The 17,958-nt window shown below is 53.8% G+C and overlaps 1 protein-coding gene across 2 annotated transcripts in view; it reads left to right on the top strand.

Moving 5' to 3' along the window:
• Window positions 1-9,354, top strand: part of SLC4A3 (solute carrier family 4 member 3) — a 29,721-nt gene extending 20,367 nt beyond the window's left edge. For both annotated transcript variants that reach the window (XM_017726667.1, XM_017726670.1), the window contains 9 exons: window positions 165-313; window positions 1,683-1,877; window positions 2,322-2,528; window positions 3,126-3,215; window positions 4,792-4,958; window positions 5,339-5,592; window positions 5,842-6,011; window positions 6,461-6,634; window positions 7,363-9,354. In XM_017726667.1, coding sequence (XP_017582156.1) covers window positions 165-313; window positions 1,683-1,877; window positions 2,322-2,528; window positions 3,126-3,215; window positions 4,792-4,958; window positions 5,339-5,592; window positions 5,842-6,011; window positions 6,461-6,634; window positions 7,363-7,440 — 1,484 coding nt within the window. In that variant the 3' untranslated portion in view covers window positions 7,441-9,354. The remainder of the gene's footprint in view (window positions 1-164; window positions 314-1,682; window positions 1,878-2,321; window positions 2,529-3,125; window positions 3,216-4,791; window positions 4,959-5,338; window positions 5,593-5,841; window positions 6,012-6,460; window positions 6,635-7,362) is intronic.
• Window positions 9,355-17,958: the final 8,604 nt, after the last annotated feature.

The raw sequence follows: 17,958 nt of genomic DNA, 5'->3' as shown, positions 1-17,958 counted from the left end.
TGGGCTCTTCCCGTGCTCCCTCCGTGCTCCCTGCCTAACACAGGGCACCTCTGACTGATGGGATGGGGACCTGCCTCCTCTGTCTGGAGCTGTGCAGCCTGCCTGTCTGTGGTGATGGTGCCTATGACCAGGCTATAACACTCATTCATTGTTCTCTTTCCCAGGAGAGAAAACTGAGGGTCTCATGGGGGTCTCCGAGCTGATAATCTCCACCTCAGTTTTAGGGATCCTCTTCTCCCTGCTTGGAGCCCAGCCACTCCTGGTCATTGGCTTCTCAGGGCCTCTGCTGGTGTTTGAAGAAGCTTTTTACAAGGTACATGCAAGGCAGTGTCTCTGCTTGGCACCTGCTCACTCTATCCTTGCTCTGGAGAGGGCGGTTGGCATTTCTCAGTTCTACAAAAGGTGTTTGTTAGTGTGAACTCTTCCAGGCTGCTCGCAGCTCAGCCAGGACTGCCCCTGGCTCTGCTGACCCTTTTCAGGTCTGGCTAAAGGGACTTCCACCTCCTGTTGCTGTATCCATTATCCTTTGAGGTCTGACACTGATAACAGCACTCCTCTACCTGCTGACTGTGAGGAGAGCACTGTCCCCCGGCCCTGTGCTGCAGCTCATTGACATAATGAGCACTTGTAGCTGCATCCTAAAACTTTCTTCTTATTGGGGCTTCCTTTGAAGACCATTTCACCACTTTTACTTATGTCCAGGTTTCCTTTCATGGGAATAACACTGAGTGTACCACCCATTTGGGATGTGCCACATACATTACTCCCACCTCTAAGGATGAGCCCAAGGGTGTGTGTAGAGGTATCCTGGCCAGCCAGGGTGGATATGTTTCTTTCTCAAGTAGCATGACCTCTTTGCTCTTGAAAGCATCCCCATATCACTGTACCTTCAAGCAGTGGATCTAATTCTTTTCCTTTTCTCTGACTCCCAGCAGGTCTGTGTCTTTAAAAAAGCATGTTTTGTTCTACAGCTAGATTTTCACCTTGTCAAGAGTTCAGAGCCAGTGATGCCATTGCAGAGTGGGAATTTCTCTGCTCTCCTGTGACTGCACTTATCCCTGACTGCTTTTGCATTGCCCAGTCACTGTGTACAGAGGTGTACCTCTGCCTGTGGTGCTACTGAGGAAGGCTGCAAAGGGAGGGGTGTGATCTGTACTGGAAATAGTTGGTGTGTGTGGATGAGCAAAGGCAGTGGAGATGGTCTCCTCTGTGGTGACAGCCTGGGGGCTTTTCTCCACACACGTACAACTGCCTGTACACAGGGTGCTGTCTGAGATTGTGGCCTTTATGCAGTGGGACATAGCAGGGTGCTTGGGCTCTCCTTTGTAGGGAACAGGCTTGTGCTGTTGAGTGCATGGAGCAATGGAGAGCCATGTTTGAGCAATGGCACCTCCATGTGGGTGGTATGGGCAGTGTTATGCATGGGCTGGCTTCAGGAGAGCATGAAGGAGATACTGGTACAAAGACTGGAGCAGTGAAGATCTGCTTGGTGTGAGCTGTCAGGTGTTAATGCAAAGTCTGCAAATTTACCTGTGATTCTAGCCATGAATTCACTGATACTGTGCTGAGTGCCTGAGCAGATGAAGATGCTTTTTTCCAGAACAGTCTTTGATCTTAATGGGGAGTGGATGCAGGAGGCAGCCTGAGGAGCCATGAGTAACTCCTTCCCCTTTCCATTTCAGTTCTGCCAGACTCAAGGCATTGAGTATCTGACAGGCAGAGTGTGGATTGGTTTGTGGCTCATCGTCTTCATCTTCATTATTGTGGCAGCTGAAGGAAGCTTCTTGGTGCGCTACATCTCGCCCTTCACCCAGGAGATCTTTGCTTTCCTCATCTCCCTCATCTTTATCTATGAGACCTTCTACAAACTGTACAAGGTGAACCTTCCCCGGGGAAATGGGCTGCTGCATCTCTTAATCCCTCAGGAACCTGCTGCTTTAGCACACAGGAGGCAAGGGAACAGGGCCAGCTCAGCCACAGCTTTCCTAGACATTCTGTACAGCAGTTCTTTGCTGGTCTCATGCCTCAGCCCAGCTGGCTCCTGTGCCACCACAGAGGGTGGCAGGAAGAGCCCTAATGTCTCTCTCCCCTTCTCTTCCTGCAGGAGGCATTAAAGAGGGGCCACTTTTCTCTCCCCAACCCTCTCCAGCTGGGTAGGTTGTGAGGCGAGGTGACGGATGCTGGGATTGTCCGTGCCCACCATCTACTGCCCTCACCTCTCCACAGAGCAGGACACCTCCGCTTCCCCCTGCCCCCAGTAGTGACAGTGCCCCCTGCCCCTCCTTGTGGTAACTTGCCTGCTGCTTCTCTCACCTGCTCAGGTGTTTGCAGAACATCCTTTGCTGAAGTTCTACCCACCAGACGTGCAGAGCAGCCTGAATGCCAGCATGCTCTCTACAGATGCAATGTCACTGGGAACCAGGATGCAGCCCAACACTGCTCTGCTCTCCCTCATCCTCATGCTAGGCACTTTCTTCATTGCCTTCTTTATGCGCAAGTTCAAGAACAGCCGCTTCCTAGGAGGAAAGGTGAGAAGTTTGTGGGATTCACATTTAAGGACAAGGGACGTGCCAAACAAATAATGCTTCTGGCTACAGACCTTTATTCTCCAGAACACTTGGATGTCCCTCAAAGAAAATCAACAAATCCCTTAAATAGCTTGCAGGAGAGATGGTAGCCCACCTTAGGGTGCAGACAAGAGCTGACTGTTGATGATGGTATCTGCACTGTCCTGCTCCAGTGAGGCTTGCTGGAAAGTCCTCTGGACCTTGGGAAAGCTCCTTGGACTGGATACAAGTCTGTTAAACTAGAATATAGGAGGAAGGGCTTACAACTTGTTCTCTTTGGGCATTTCTCTACATGCAGGGCATCTGTGTAATACCTGGAGCACTGTCTAAATAGGCCAGGAGGAGCAATTGGCCAGTCATTTAAAAGCATGTTAGGTGGGCAGTGGGATGCACAGCCCCATGGGTCAAGGCTGGGTTTCCTGGCCCTGCCCATCAGCAGTGCTCCAGTTTGGAGTGGTGCTTGACTCCGTTTGGGGCTTCTCTTTGCCATAGGCACCCTATAGCAGGTGCATGGAGCTGGCCTTTTCCCTTTGCCAATGACAGGTCTGTGTTCTGCAGGCACGGCGGATCATCGGAGACTTCGGGATCCCCATCTCCATCCTGGTTATGGTGCTGGTGGATTACACCATCACTGACACCTACACACAGGTAGTGCCAGCATTGCCCTCAGAGCCCCTTCTGCAGCCCAGCAGTGATCCCTATGGCACTGGCTCGTTCTTGTGCAATGGGGAATTTGTATTTCCTGCCTCTTTAGTCATAATGGCACAAAGCAAACAGAAACATTACCCTCATCCTCACTCCCACGCTGAAGGGAGGCTCCAAGGATCTTGCTGAGGTTGAGGCCAGAGCTACAGGGACTACTGGAGTGCTCTGGTATCCCTATGGTCTTCCAGCTGTTTGTAAGGGAGGGTTTAGGGGCTTCAGGGAGATTCAGCGCCAGTCCATTCCTTGTTTGTAGCTCTAAACACTTGCAGTCAGTCAACAAGACATGAACTGTTTATGCACACTGAAGAAGGAGGCACGTAGGATGGTTTCAATGGGGTATTTGTCATAGTTTAGTACTCAACATACCTACTCTCTCCTTGACTGTAGGATACTAGTATTTTGATCACTTTATCTCAAACATAATTTTTTTCCCCAGTTTATGCACAAACTTAAGTTTGTTAACTTAATGTTATCGAACAAACCTGTCTTACAGGTTTCATTTTTTCAATAGATACATAGTTATATATTTTTGTTTTGGTATTTTTTTTGCTAAGAATGGGAAGAGTGTGAAAAGTATTTCCTGTTCATCATGCAAGCTTTTTATCAAAACAGCTCAAGGCTTGGTGGAATCCAAATTTATTTTTATTCATTTGAATTTCAATGAAAAATTTCAGTCTAACAGACGTTAGTGAAATCATGCACTTTGTTACATTCTTTTCATACCCTTCTACACTTCTACTGTTAATATCAAAAGCATTATCATTTTATTATTAACTCAGCATATGTACAAAGCTTTCTGAGAAAATGGTACTTAGTTACACAGCTTAACTCAAGGACAAACATTCCAGAAATATTATTCATACTTATGCTGATTAACATAAATGCAAATCATAAACTCTGCCTGCAGTGCAGATAGCAGAAATTGCTGTAGAGCAGCACAGAGCCAAGGGTTCAAATGCTGATGAACGCAAGGTCGGGATGATGTACAGCTAGGAGTCTGTGTGGTCTGATGGGAGCACAAACATCATATTCCCTCTGAACATGGTCAGGCTGAGGTCATTTCCAGAGAATGTGGCCACTTCTGGGGTTCACACTACAAAAACAATGCTGTAAAATGTCTCAGAAAAGCCTTGGAAACTCTGGAAAGCCACCTCAGAAAATGGTAGGCAGTTCAGAACACTTAATTTGTCCAAGCAGAGGTCAAGGAGCATTTTAACCATGGTCTGTAAGGACTGACATGGGGGTGAGATTCCTGAGGGAAGATATTTCCTTGGTCTCTTGGAAAAAAACAAAGGGAATTTAAGTAGCTGAAAGGAAATGACACATACCCATGTTAGGGAACATGGGATTTTTTGCATGGAAGGGGATTATCCATGAGAAAGTCCTTCTCAGTTCAGGATGGCTTATCCCATCATCTGAGGCATTCAGACCAGGGAGACCAGGAGGGTCAAAGCTGTGTGAGGCTGTGGGCATGTTTGTATTAATGAGTAACTGCTGGGTTTTGCAACTACACCAACAGAAGCTGAATGTCCCCTCTGGCCTGTCGGTCACATCCCCTCACAAGCGTGGCTGGTTCATCCACCCCATGGGCAGTAGTGGGACCTTTCCGCTGTGGATGATGTTTGCCTCTGCCATCCCTGCCCTCCTGGTCTTCATTCTTATCTTCATGGAAACACAGATCACTACGTGAGTACCTCCCCCTTCAACCTCAACCATCGCTAACCCCTAGGCAGGCAAGGCCAGGATGGCTGCTGGTTCACATGGAGATGCAACAGACATCCCAAAGGAACAGCAAGAGCAGGATCCTGGCTGTTTCAGACTGTACCTTGACTTCTTTCATCATCTTTTGGCTCCCTTCTTGGCATATGGTATGGTGGAAACCTGCCTCAGCCAAGCACAGGAGGAAACTTCTAACCTGAGGCTGACAGCCACCATCCCCCTCCTCAGCCATCTTCTTGTTATCCCCATGTGTGCTGTCTTCAGAGAGTGAATGTTGTCCCCAGCTCAGTGCTGTCCTGGGGCACTGACCTGGGCCTTGCACTGACCCAGGCTCTATTTTCTTTCAGGCTGATTGTTAGCAAGAAGGAGAGGAAGTTGCTGAAAGGCTCTGGCTTCCACCTGGACCTTCTGCTCATTGGCACAATGGGGGGGCTTTGTGCTCTCTTTGGGCTGCCCTGGCTGACGGCAGCGACAGTGCGCTCCGTCACCCACGTCAACGCCCTGACCGTCATGAGCAAGGCCATCGCACCCGGGGAGAAGCCCAGGATCGAGGAGGTGAAGGAGCAGCGTGTGACTGGAGTGCTTATTGCTGCCCTTGTCGGTGAGCCTCTGCTCGGGGAACAAGGGAGGGGAGGGGTCTGGACCAAGCACTTGAATCTCCTGGCAGTGTTCCTGTCCCATGGGCCGGCCCGTGCTCTGCGTGCTCACTGCAGGACTGCCCACACCTACCCGTTTTGAGCTTCCTTTCCCTTGCACCCCAGGACAGAGGAGGCGGGAGAGGGATGGAGGCTGAGGTGCCTTGCGGAGGGGCTGGTGTGGGACACACGTGCCCTGAGCTCCGTCTGTGCAGGTCTGTCCATTGTGATGGGGAACATGCTGCGGCAGATCCCGCTGGCTGTGCTCTTCGGCATCTTCCTCTACATGGGGGTTACATCGCTCACTGGCATCCAGCTCTACGAGCGCCTGCTCCTGATCTTCATGCCGTCCAAGCACCACCCTGACCACATCTACGTTGTCAAGGTGAGCAAAGGCAGGTTGCACAGAACCAGGTAATGATGACAAGAGGAAGAAGCAGCAGATGAGGGGAGTATGGTATTTTGCTAGAGATGCTTAGCTTGGTGACTGTGCTTGGCTGCAAGATTGTGCCGAGAAGTAAGTGCAAGGCACGCACAGAGGTGGCACAATGCTGGTAGGCTGCACCCAGAAGTGTATTGTATGGATGGACAGACGATTTGTAGGAGTGATGTGCTGCTTGAGGGTGTGGAGGGACACTGCACTGCCAGCTGGATATGCTGCCAGGTAGCACAGAGGCTGATGTGTTATGGAGTTCTACCTGGCTGTAGAGTAAAGGCAGGTAGACTCTGCAGCAGCAGGTACTCTGCTGTGCAGAAGTGTTTTGTTTTGCCAGTTGGGTCTTTGTTAATCTGTGTGGAAAGTTAATGTGTTCTTAGACTGGAATTACCTACTAGGTGAAGACCTGGAGAATGAATCTCTTCACCTGCATTCAACTGGCCTGCATTGTGCTGCTCTGGGTGGTGAAATCTACGGTGGCATCACTGGCCTTCCCCTTTGTCCTGATCATGACAGTGCCACTGCGACGCTTCGTGCTGCCCCACTTCTTCCACGACAGGGAGCTCAAAGCGGTGAGCAGACAGCTGTCCTCAGTCTAGCTTGCAACACTGGAAAGAGATTGAGGAGATTTGGCAGCCTGAAAGGCTGGGAGATCATGGGCCAGCAAAGCCTTGAGGTTCTTTGCTCAATAGCAGTAGGTGGGTGGATGGCTTCCTTGGATCTTGTAGCCCTGGGAGTGCAGTATGAGATGGGTGGGCAGCCTGGGGCAAGGAAACACAGGTTCCTACCAGGCAGAGGCCTGGAATAAGGATTTCCCCTTCCATCTTGTGGCTATTTCATCAAGAAACACACCAATTCCCCACTGAACCAGCAGCAAGAACAGCCCAGCAGCACATCAGAGCCTGTGGCTGTTGGCACTCCAGTGTGTAACCACAGTGCCAGGGTGCTGGCAGCCCTTCAAGAGCTGGCAAGCTCCTCTGCTGCTGTCAACATCCTGAGATTTTGTTGGAGAAGAGCCTGGAGCAGCACTCAGAAGTGAGTACTGCCAGCAGGGGGAGAGGAAAGAGCTGCAGTGCTGGACCAAAGCCCCAGGCAATAGAAAGGGCATCAGGCTGGGGACGCGTGGATGGGCATGAGGGTTTAAAGAATGCGCCTTTTGGGAGGGAAAGGAGCAAGAGCTTTGCTTTTCCCAGCACATCCCAGCTGCCTGGGTTGCTGTGTGCTGATCCCTCTGTGCCAGGCTTGACCCCACACTGGGGGCAGCTGTGGCCTTCATAGCTTGGTCTCTGCCTCTTCCCAGTTGGACTCGGAGGATGCGGAGCCAAATTTCGACGAGGATGGCCGGGATGAATACAATGAGCTGCACATGCCTGTGTGAGCTGGGAGCTGCCCTCCCCACTCATGGGACAGGCAGCTCACACCTGCTCACCCCTCCCAAGGACTAACTGGAGACTTGCCATGAGTCACACAATCTCTTGCCTGGACCAATGAATGGCTGTTCCATAGCCCTGCAGGATGCTGTCCCGGCTCTGGCTGCCCCATCGCTCGCTCGGTAGAGGCTGTGAGTCTCTCTCCTCTTGGACCTGGTGGGCTGAGAGATGCCTCTCACATCCCAAAGCTGTGTGGGTCCTGAGTGCCCATGGGTCAGGGGTTTGTCCCCTCCCTGCTGGAGGCAGCCTGTGCCTGATCTCCAGGTGGTGAAGGGGAACCATGCCAGCTGGTGCCACTGCATTCCCCTCCACTACCATGAAGCTTGGGTAGGTCAGCACGTGACACTGAGCACTCACAGGAATGGGCTGGAAGCTGCCTCTTCTCCCAGGCCAGCAATCTCCTTACTCATCTGGCAGATGCCTTGCTCCTCCCCCCTGCCCCCTTCTAGGAGTGCTCACACTGGGCCTCTGCCACAGCAAGTGGCCCATGGGGCTGCTGCAGCCTGGCAGACAGGCAAAGAGGGACTGGCACCCTGGCCCAGTCCTCCAGACCGGCTTCTGTCCAGTCACCTTCCCACATGACTGTTTTCAGCTCTTTCTTGACATGGAAGAGGCTGTTTGTCTCCTCTCAATTTTCCCAACCTTATTTCCAAAGGCAAACTGCACAGGGAGGGGAGGCTGGAGACAAGCAGGTATCCTGAAGCCTTGAATGCTTGCCCTCTTGCAGGAACTAAGAGGAGTCCTCTGCCATTCTGCACCTCCACAGAGGCTGCAGGAGTAAACACTGACCACAGGGCTGTATCCCAGTCCCTGATCCCCATATTCCTGTCCCTGAGAACAAGAAGAATCCATATTTAAGAAGCTATACAAGAAATGTAGTGCTGGAGCACAAAACAGTCCTTTGGGTCCCCTCCCTTTCCCTGTGCAGTGATCCACTGAGTCTGGCTCCCTGCAAGCCTACAAGGAAGTCACTGAAACCCCCACCCCAGTTTTGCTGCCATACTGAGATGCCTTTCACATCCAGCAGTGCCCTCCAGATGGGAAGGAGCAGCATTCAGGGTGCCCAGCACTCAGCCCCCATCACCTCTGGGCAGCTCCACAGAATGGGTTGGGTTGGAAGGGACCACAGTGGGTCATCTGGTCCAACCTCCCTGCCCAAGCAGAGTCATCCCAGAGCACATGGCACAGGATTGTATCCGGACAGTTCTGCAATATCTCCGGTGAGGGAGACTCCACAACCTTTCTGGGCAACCTGTTCCAGTGCTAGTCACTCTCACAGTAAAGTTCTTCCTCTTGTTCAGGTGGGGCTTGCTGTGCATCACACCTTTCCACCTGACAGAGCTGTTCCTGGGGTCTGCCCGAGCTGGCAGCCTTTGTTCAGAGCTGGCCCAGAAACTGTTTGATGGTGCCCTTGCTGCCCCTGGAAACTCCAAGGGTAGTGCCAGAAGAGAAAGGCATCCCAGCCTCTTCCTGATGGTCAGAGCTGGACTGGTCTTCCGGAAGAAGCTGGGATGCTCGCTTCACCATTGGATTTGGGAGAAGATGCTGCCCCCATTCCCACTTATCCAGCCTGGCTCCTGAGAGAGATGGTGGGTGCTTCATTACCAGGAGGGTCCAATGCCTTCCTCGGGAGGCTGCAGAAATATCCCATCAGAGAAAGAAGCCTCCCCCGCAGCAGGTCCTACCCACAGCCTGGTCCCCCCGCAGGGCCTGGGGCGGAGAGACGAGTGTCTCTGTGTGTCTGTGGCTGTGTGTGTCCTGTCCTCCCTGTGTAGTGTAGGACGCCTGTTGTTTCTGTGCATTGTGACTCCTCCGACTGTAGTGGAAACAGCTACACCAATAAACTCTTCACAGGAACTATGCCTCTGGCTCTACACTTTTGTTTTATTGCCAATGGCAATAAATTAAATTGATTGAAATTCCCCAACACAAAACTTCCTTGCCCATAACAGCCAGCAAGGTAGCAAGCCCCAGCTGGAGCAAGGACTGTCACCATGTTACCCACTACCAGCATGGAGGTGGGCTTTCTGTCACCATGGTCATCCAGCAGACTGGTTACTGTGGACTCAGCCTCCACACTGGCTGCTGGAAAGAGGAGGCTGAGCCCCATGTTTAACCAGAACCGCATTCTCCTGCCTGCTTGCATCCATATACATGTGCATGCTCGTGCCTGCATGCTCAGCAGCACTCAGTGCCCATCTCCTTGTGCAGTCTGTAGCCACACGCCAAATGGCAGGGCCGTGGGCTGAACGCAGAAGAAACATCTCATTAAACATGTTCTTTCCATGCTTTCTTCCCAGGCAAGAACTGAGCCAGGTCCCTGTGAACTGCTGGCTGCCTGCAGCTCATGGTGATGGGTTGGGTGTCCTCCAGTTGTGCTCTCCAGGGTGCTGCTGCTGGGAATACCTTCCCAGTGGGAAGTCCCACTGCCCATGGTCAGGTTGCTGACCAGGGGCTGCTTGCTGAGGCAGAGGGCTGAGCCTGCCCAGGTACACAGGTGGTGGCCATCCTGTTCCTGAGCCGGACGTGCTGTGGGGCAGGCATTGCCTGGCTTTGCAGCACCCTCTCCAGGGCCTGGCAGCGCTGCTGAATTGAGGAAGCAGTGTGGGTGCGTGTCTCCTGAGCATCCAGTTGGGCTGGATGGGAGTATCCATGACCCACAGGCTGTTCCGCCATGTTAGGAAACACTCCCTCTCCCATTCCCCACTCCTCAGCTCTCCTTCCTCACATCTGAATGCCCATGGCTGCCTAGCAGGCCATTAGTTTGGACTGGAGAGATTATGGCTGTACCCAGACCTACAAGATTCACGTCTCCACCTGGATGTCCATCTCTTCCTGTGCAGCACCCTGGACCGCAGCAGTGCCCCCACCCACCCTGGTATGCAGACCAGGGAGTGCAAGGAGAACACATGCCCCTTACCGCATCAATCCTCCGGATGAGGACAGGCCTGACCTCCAGCTCCAGCAGCCAGTCAGTCTCCAGGATGCTGTGGTGGTACTCCTCTAGCTCCAGGCTCTTCTGCTGCTCCTCGGCCAGGGCAGCCTCACGCTGAGCCCCCATACCCACACCTGAGCTCTGCCAGGGCCGGGCTAGCCCCGGCCCCTTGCCCCGCTGCTGCAGGCGCAGGAGGCGGATGCGCTGGGACACACGACGGACCTGGGTGCGCAGGGCGGCCGCTCGCTCCCTGCGGTGCAGCAGGGCCAGCAGCTCCTCCTGGCTCTCCTGCAGCTGGGCTTGCAGCACCATGGCACTGCTGCCTGTGCCTGAGGGCTGCAGCGGGATCATGGGGTTGGGCAAGCCCAGGGGATAGTCAGGCTGCTGGGGGGCCCTGCCGTGTGGTGGGGGCTCTACGGTGCCGGGAGCCAGCCCCACTCTGCCCCATGCTGGTGGCTGCAGTGGCAGTGATGGTGACAGTGATGCCGATGGTGGCAGGGAGCGGCTGTACCTGTTGCGGTGAAGAGAGACCCACTTCTGGGCAAGATCTGCTGTGGCCAAGCTCTGGTGAAAGACATCGGGAACCAGCCTCAAGACCTTCACAAAGGGCCCCACATCAGCAAAGCCACACAGGTCATGCAAGCTCTGGGGACTGAAGACACTCTCGCTGAGGGTCCCCCCCTGCAGCAGCAGCCCCCAGTTACGCCGGTGGGCAAAGAGCTGTGCAGCCAGGTGGGGGATGGATGCCAGTGGGGACTGCCGGGTAGGACAAGCAGCCGGCTCCTCGTGCATGTATAAGTTCTCACAGAGAGGGACCACCACCCTGGTGTCGAACCTCTCCTTCAGCATGCTCAGGTGCTGCAGGTATGAGGCCAGCCAGTCCACGTAGCTGCTGGCCATGTCGGGGCTGGCCGAGCCAGGCTGGCAGTGGGCAAGCCTCTGCAGGTGCTGCCAGCTCTCCACCTGCCCCGAGGGGCTCCGTGGCAGCACCAGCAGCAGCACATGGTACAGGCTGCACAGGTCGAAGCCCTCCTGGCACCGCTGCACGTGCCTCACAAAGGTGCTGATCTCCCCTTCGAGGGCAGAGTAGAGGGCCTCCATGGCTGGCCACAGTGATGGAGAAGAGTCGACCAGGATCACAGCTCATCCACATGGTCCTGAGTCCTGGATGTGCTGGAAAACACTGCACCAGGATACAATGTAGGCAGGATTGCTGCAGGGGCTCTGGTCTGGGTCACACATGTGGGCTCAGTCAGCAATCAGTTCTACCAAAGGCTGGTTTGCTGCTCAGAGAGTGGGACATCTGCCCAGCTTGGAGGAGTAGGTCCTGGTTGCTCTGCCAGAGAACAGACAGTGGGTGGATGGAGAGGAGGGCAACAGGGATGGGCTGAGGCAGGAGGAATAAAGGGGCTGCAAGGGGTGCACTCCATGGGGCATACCCCCACTTTAGTGAGACCAGAGGAGGAGGGAGAGGCTGCTGGGTGCTGCCACATCAGGAGCATGCTGGATCACAAAATGCTGCTGCAGTGCAGCTGAGAAGCTGCCTGCAGGCTCAGGGGATGCTCCTGCGCTGGGGCTGGGGAGAATACCCTGAGTGTCTGCAGATCCCCAGTTCCCCAGGGGATGCTCTGGGATGGGACAAGTGTTCACTTGCTCCCTGACAGAGGACTCACGCCAGACCAGGGCTGCACTGCTGCCAGAAGTTTTTCCCACCTCTTTGCTATATGAGAAGAGGTTTATCTTTACAAAAGTAAGCCTGTCCAGAGACTTAAAAATAGAAGGTCCGTTCCCAAGATTATCAACCTTATTATTTTAAACAACTATATTGTTTGAGCAAACTGTTTGGGTTTCTGTTTCTGCCACCTGGGTTCAAGTACACTCAAGTTATCTTCTCCAGTTATTTTTGTTCTCTGCAGCCAGGAGGGGCTGGCACATCTCTGTTGTCAGATACCACTGGCACCCATTCACACGGCCGTATGGCTGGGAAGTTAAGGAAACTGCTAGCTAAAACCATTTCTACAGCAAAACTGTGAACCAGAGCCAGTGGCAAAGTTTCCCCTTTCTCCTGCATGTCTGAAAGTTCTTGCACGGGCTTTCATGTGTGTGTTTCAGGCACTCAAACTTCATTAAAATAAATTGTAAAACCTTTTCTCTTCTTGCCCATGAGGAGCGGTTTGGGGGGGTGTGGGGCAGGTAACAATGTCAGGAGGCGGCAGCACAGCGCATTCCTCACACTGGATGCTGGCAGGAGTGAGAGTGCCTCTGGTTTGCAATGCCCAGCACAAGTGGATTTGTTCAGATGTGAGTTGCACCAGTTTGGGGAGAGCAGAGCTGATGCTGAGGACAGTGGTTGCATGTGAAGCCCCAAAAGCAGCCCCAGCTCAGGGGTGCTGGGGTCCTGCTTGCTGTTGCAGATGCCAAGGACCACCCTCAGCAAGTACTGCTGAGCACTGGTGACCCTGCACATCCCTGCCATGGCCCCAGCCCTACGCTCCGTCCCCCACCCTCCTTCCACCTCCCCTTCATGTCACTCGAAAGAAGGGACTCACCAGCCCCAGGAGAATCACCAGGGAGAGGAGAAAGGGCTGAGCAGGGCCCTGCTGACCGCCAGGGAAGGAACCTGCCCTCCTCGGGCACAGACACAAACCTTCTTCCCCATGGGAACGGCAGGTTTGGACATGTCCCCATGCTGCAGTCAGCCTTTCCCAGAGCCAGTTGCCAGGCCTGCAGACATTGCCTGGGAACTACAGGGCAGAGATGAAGCTCCCTCCGGCTCCTCTCCCTCACACAGGTCTTCACAAAGGATACTTTCTAGCAGGCATGTCTGAATCCTGAGCACAGGCTTGGACAGCATGTTTCTTCAATACAGGTGAGTATTCCTGTAATTTGTCTGGCCTTCACTCCTTTGCCCTCAGAAGTTTGCTTCCTGCCTGCTGCCGTGTGCCCCTGCCCCATCCCTCCCAGTACATCACCCCCTCAAGGCTCTCCGGCCATCTAGCTCTCTGAGGTGCCTGTGCTGGGACTGCTCTCCAAAGGCACTCTTTGCAGAAGTGAATGAGGCACTTCTGGGACAATTCTTTTGTGCTTGTGCAAGGTTCCCCTGTCCAGGGGTGTACTTTTGGCTGGGATGCACTTGGTCACAAGCCGCTGTGTCTTGCTCTGCACACGAGCTCCCATGCAATGCTGCTGTGAGGTGTGGACAGGGAAGGCTCAGCCTGAGCTCTGAAATGTGACTGCCAAAGCTTCTTCCCTGCAGGGAGCAGCAAGGAGGTGGGCTGGCACCCATGAGTGTCCTGCCTGGCTGAGAGGGGGGCATGCAGGAGTCAGAACAAGGAGAAGTGGTGAGGATCAGTGCTGCACAGCATCCCCCATCTCTCCTGCCACTTTGTTCTGTGACCCCCTGGCTGCCAGATGTGATCTTGTCATTGAGCAGGACTGGAGGGTAATCCTCCTCATGTGATTTCTGCAGAGAAGGGGGGACCTTGTGATCTCTGCTGCAGGAGCCCAGCTGGGTGATTTCCTTCATCCATCAGCCCAGTGTCCCTGGAGAATGTCCCCCCACTCCAGTACACAGAGTACAGCAACCTCGCTGGGGATGGGAGAGGCTGGGGAGCGGCTGCCTCCTGCTGTCCCAGGCTCTCTTCCTCAGCAAAGACAGATGGCCAGATGCTGGGGCCAGCTACTGGTGCTCTGAGCTGGGGCTGCACTCACTTTTTGGCCCTGGAGGTGTTAGCACAGCCTTGCCTGCTTCTTTGCTTTGCTAGCACAGCCTTTCAGATTGCCTCCGGGGACTTCTAAGGGACAAGCACAACAAAACAGGGCAGGGATTGGCATCTGTTTGGCTGCAGGTGCACAGAGAGAAGAGCTCTCTCCTTCAGCACAAAAATGATTTTGCAAGCTGAAACTGTGCAGGCAAGATCAGGAAGAGGAAAGGTGCATGGCTCATGCTACCAGCACCCATCAGCAGAACTCAGCCACAGCCAGGGGTAGTGATATGACACCATTTAACCTCCTTGCCTGCTTGCCTGGGTTGCTGCTTGCAGATGGAGACAAAGAGCTCCTCTGGCAAAACAGCCCAGTCTGGGAATTGCCTGCACCCCAGCTGCCTGACATACTTTCTACAGCATGAATCCCACAGTAATGGTATCTGCAAGCAAAGCCCTGCTTATGCATTTAGTCGAGCAGAATCCACAAGGCTGCTTGTCGCAGAATCGTCTGTGACCTCCACAGCATCGTGCCATTAATAGCAAGGTTTGGTCTGGGTCAAACAAAAGCAGGGCAGACTTAATAGGAGAGGAAATGAGGTGGATGCGCTCGGCTGGCCTCTCCCCACATGCTCCTGCTGTAATTATAGCCTCGTGCAGCTCAGCTCCCTCATTCAGCAATCTCATCACCAGGACTGCATTTCTCATGGCCGAGGTGCAAAAGCCACACACAGATACGTTGTGGCCTCAAGCAAACTGGCAGCAGCACAAAGAGAGCAGTGGCAGGGAACCTCAGCTTGTCACTGCCAGGAGCTGGATGTGTGGCCTGGGATGTAGAAGGGAAAGGAAGGAAGGGTTGGGCTGAAGCAAGAAGACCAGGACCGCTATCTGCAGAGAGAGCTGGAGATACCTGATTTTGGGTTTGGTTTGTCAGCACTGCCAAGTGCAGATGGGGCTGGTAGAAAGTCCCAGCTATGGTGCTGGCCCCAGTGACGCAGCTCAGGAGTGTGCTTCAGAGGCCAAGGGGTGGCACATGGTCACAGTGGGGTGGATGTGCTCCAGTGATCTGCTTTTGTGCTCAGGCTGAAAATGAAGACGACATCCTGTTTTCCTGACCCACAGAGAAAGGGCAGCCCTGGGGGAATTCCCGTGCCTGGATGGGATAAGAAGCTTTTCCCACTGCGATCAGACTAAGCAGGGGTGTAGCTGCCCTTGGCCTGAGCTCTGTAGTGTGCAGATGCAGCATTGTGCATTGCAGTGAGATGGGCTCACTGCTGGTGGCTGAAGTGATACAGGAGCCATCAGAGTGCCCAGGACAAATAAACCCTCCCCAGCCCACTCTGTCCCCCCTTAGAAGGAGGACTCCCCCTCATGCTCCTGCTCTCAGGGGGAGCAGGTGCTGCAGTGCTTGGTGTGACCCTGTGAAAGCCTCTCCAGACATCTTTAATCACATTCCTCTGGAGCAGGGACACATCTGGTACAAACATGATCCTGTCCCCAAGGAGCCTGGGCTAATCCCTGTCACAGAGCCTCAGAGCAGCCCCAGGCAGGGAGAGCTTCGGCATAGCTTTGATCATCACCATCGTCACTTTGCAGGGGATGGGGCTGGAGGAGAGGTCCACAGCTTCATGTGCTGAGTTCAAGCAGCCCAAGTCTGAGCTGGCCTGGCCAGACTGACCAATTCTGAGCTGCGGCTGGCCTACCTGCAGTCTGGGAATGGGAGAGGGGAGGACCTGCCCTTTTCAAGGGTTGATCTATAAGCTGCTTTCAAAGAATTGTGAAACTGGTACAAGGAGAGGGCCAGAGCTGTGGGATCATTTTGCACCCTACTGCATGTTCTGTGTGTCCCCTTCCTCATGCATGCATGCAGCCAGTGTTAGGAGTGCACCTCAGCATCTACCAGGGTCTGGCAATGGGTGGCATGCTTGATTTTTGACTGCTGTTCTCAGTAGTTCTCTGCCTTTGGTCAACACATTCCTGGCTATCCTGTGCTTTAGGCAAGGGGGGATTTGGTTTCCTTAGCGAAGCAGCAGGGCCTGGCAGTGGGGGCTGTGGTGGTGGCAATGCATAGCAGAGCATGGGTGCCCTCCTTCTGCATCTGTGCCTCCCTATGCGCTCATCTGGTCCAAGGTGTCCTGCCTCTGCTGCTGACTCTCCCAAATTAGATCATCCCAGGGATGACAGTGGAGGAAATCAGTCCTCCACCCTACGAGCACATGAGCCATTGAGGAAGTGGGACCTGCCGCCAAGGTGTCACAGCTCGTCCCCTCGCAGGCGATGGGAGAGCAAGCCTGTCAGATGCTTCCCGCCCGCAGTGGGGCATACAGGCCTGCCCGCCTCCCAGCAATGTGCCAGACCCGTGGCAGAAGAGGAAATTAAGATATTGTCTGGAGTCCAGGAGGAATTCCTGCCTCAGCTTGTTCCTGCCAGTCCTCTGCCGACCTTCCCTCAGTGTGGAAAGCCCAGCAGGAAGCTGACTCACTGTCTGCTGCTGCCACGGCTGGGTGCGGGGCCCTGCTGCCTGCAGCACCAGAGGGTTGCTCCTTTCATGGATGCAGGGAGAGCTCACTGCTCAGACCCACCAGCATCTGCCCGCCTTGGCTCTCCTTTCCTCTCCCAGAGCCCAGCACTCTGCTGACAAGCAGAGAACAGCCATGGCATCCTGGTTCCTGTGCCATCTGCAGCTGGGCTGAGAGGAGGGTTGGGAGATCGTTGGGTTGCTGACATTGCTGCCAAACACACAGGCAGCACCACTGTGCCAGGTTTGGGGCAGGAGGCAACCCCGAGGTTGAGGTGTGGGGGAGCTGATGGGCTGGAGAGGGGTCCGGGCTTGTCCTGCACAGTGAGGCTCATGTGATAGCGAGTCAGCAATCACCTGGTTATCAAAGCTCTGTGAAGAAACAGATGGTCACAGCTACCCCTTCCCAGGAGCAGCACCTAAAGCCAGCTAGGAAACAGTTCAGACATTGCAGTTTCCAACTGGGCTGTACAAATGCAGGACTAGTGCTTTAATCCTGTAACAGAAAGGAACAAGTATCAGGTGTAAGTTTCTTGTCAAGATTCTTGCCACCTTTTCTACTAGGCTGATAGAGTACAGGGCTTACAGCATGTCAGTCACTGATGCTCCGTTTGGGGAATCCAACACTTATTGCCCGAAGAGTTGGAAAGTTACTTTGTTCTAAGGACTGGATCAAGGCACCTTCTACTTCCCTTTGGGAAAGTGTCAGTCAACAGCAGCGTTGATACTAAAAACCTTGCCATTTTGAAAGGTTGTATTCTTCCCTTCTACCCTGGATGACAGGAACCATGGCCAAAGTTCCTCCAGAGAAGTCTGGGAGGGCACGTCTGGTGGTGGAGATGCCTGCTGGTGGACACTGCTGGCAGGCAGGCAGGCAGACAGAGGAGAAAGAAGTGTGCTCCTCTACTTTCCCGTGGTTGTGAGGAGCTCCACGCCCCCCTGGTGACCAGCCAGAACTTTCTGATGGAAAGAAAACACCTTCACAGAGCACTTGTGATCTATGATCTGGCCACATTTCGACCTGTGATCGAGTTCTATCTTTGAGCTATGATCTGGAAAAACTTTGCCCAGACTCTTGCTCTTTGCCAGCTGTTTCAGATCTCAGAGACATCATTTCGAAGCTCTATCAGGATTCCTGTTAACAGTCTCTCTCACTGAATCATACTATGATGGTCTGGTGAAGGAACCCAAGACCCAAAGTATTTGCTGTCCTGGATGACATCAGTTGCCCTTACAAAGGTCCGCACTTGGCTCCTGTGGCTGTGTACAGCAGTGGTCCCCCGTCCCCGCCGCGTGTCCGTGGGTGGCA

The sequence above is a fragment of the Corvus brachyrhynchos genome, unplaced genomic scaffold, assembly GCF_000691975.1.
Source record: "Corvus brachyrhynchos isolate BGI_N302 unplaced genomic scaffold, ASM69197v1 scaffold490, whole genome shotgun sequence".
NCBI classification, from domain to species: Eukaryota; Metazoa; Chordata; class Aves; order Passeriformes; family Corvidae; genus Corvus; species Corvus brachyrhynchos.
The sequence above is the reverse complement of the archived record's forward strand: the minus strand, read 5'-3'. Positions and strand labels throughout refer to the sequence as shown.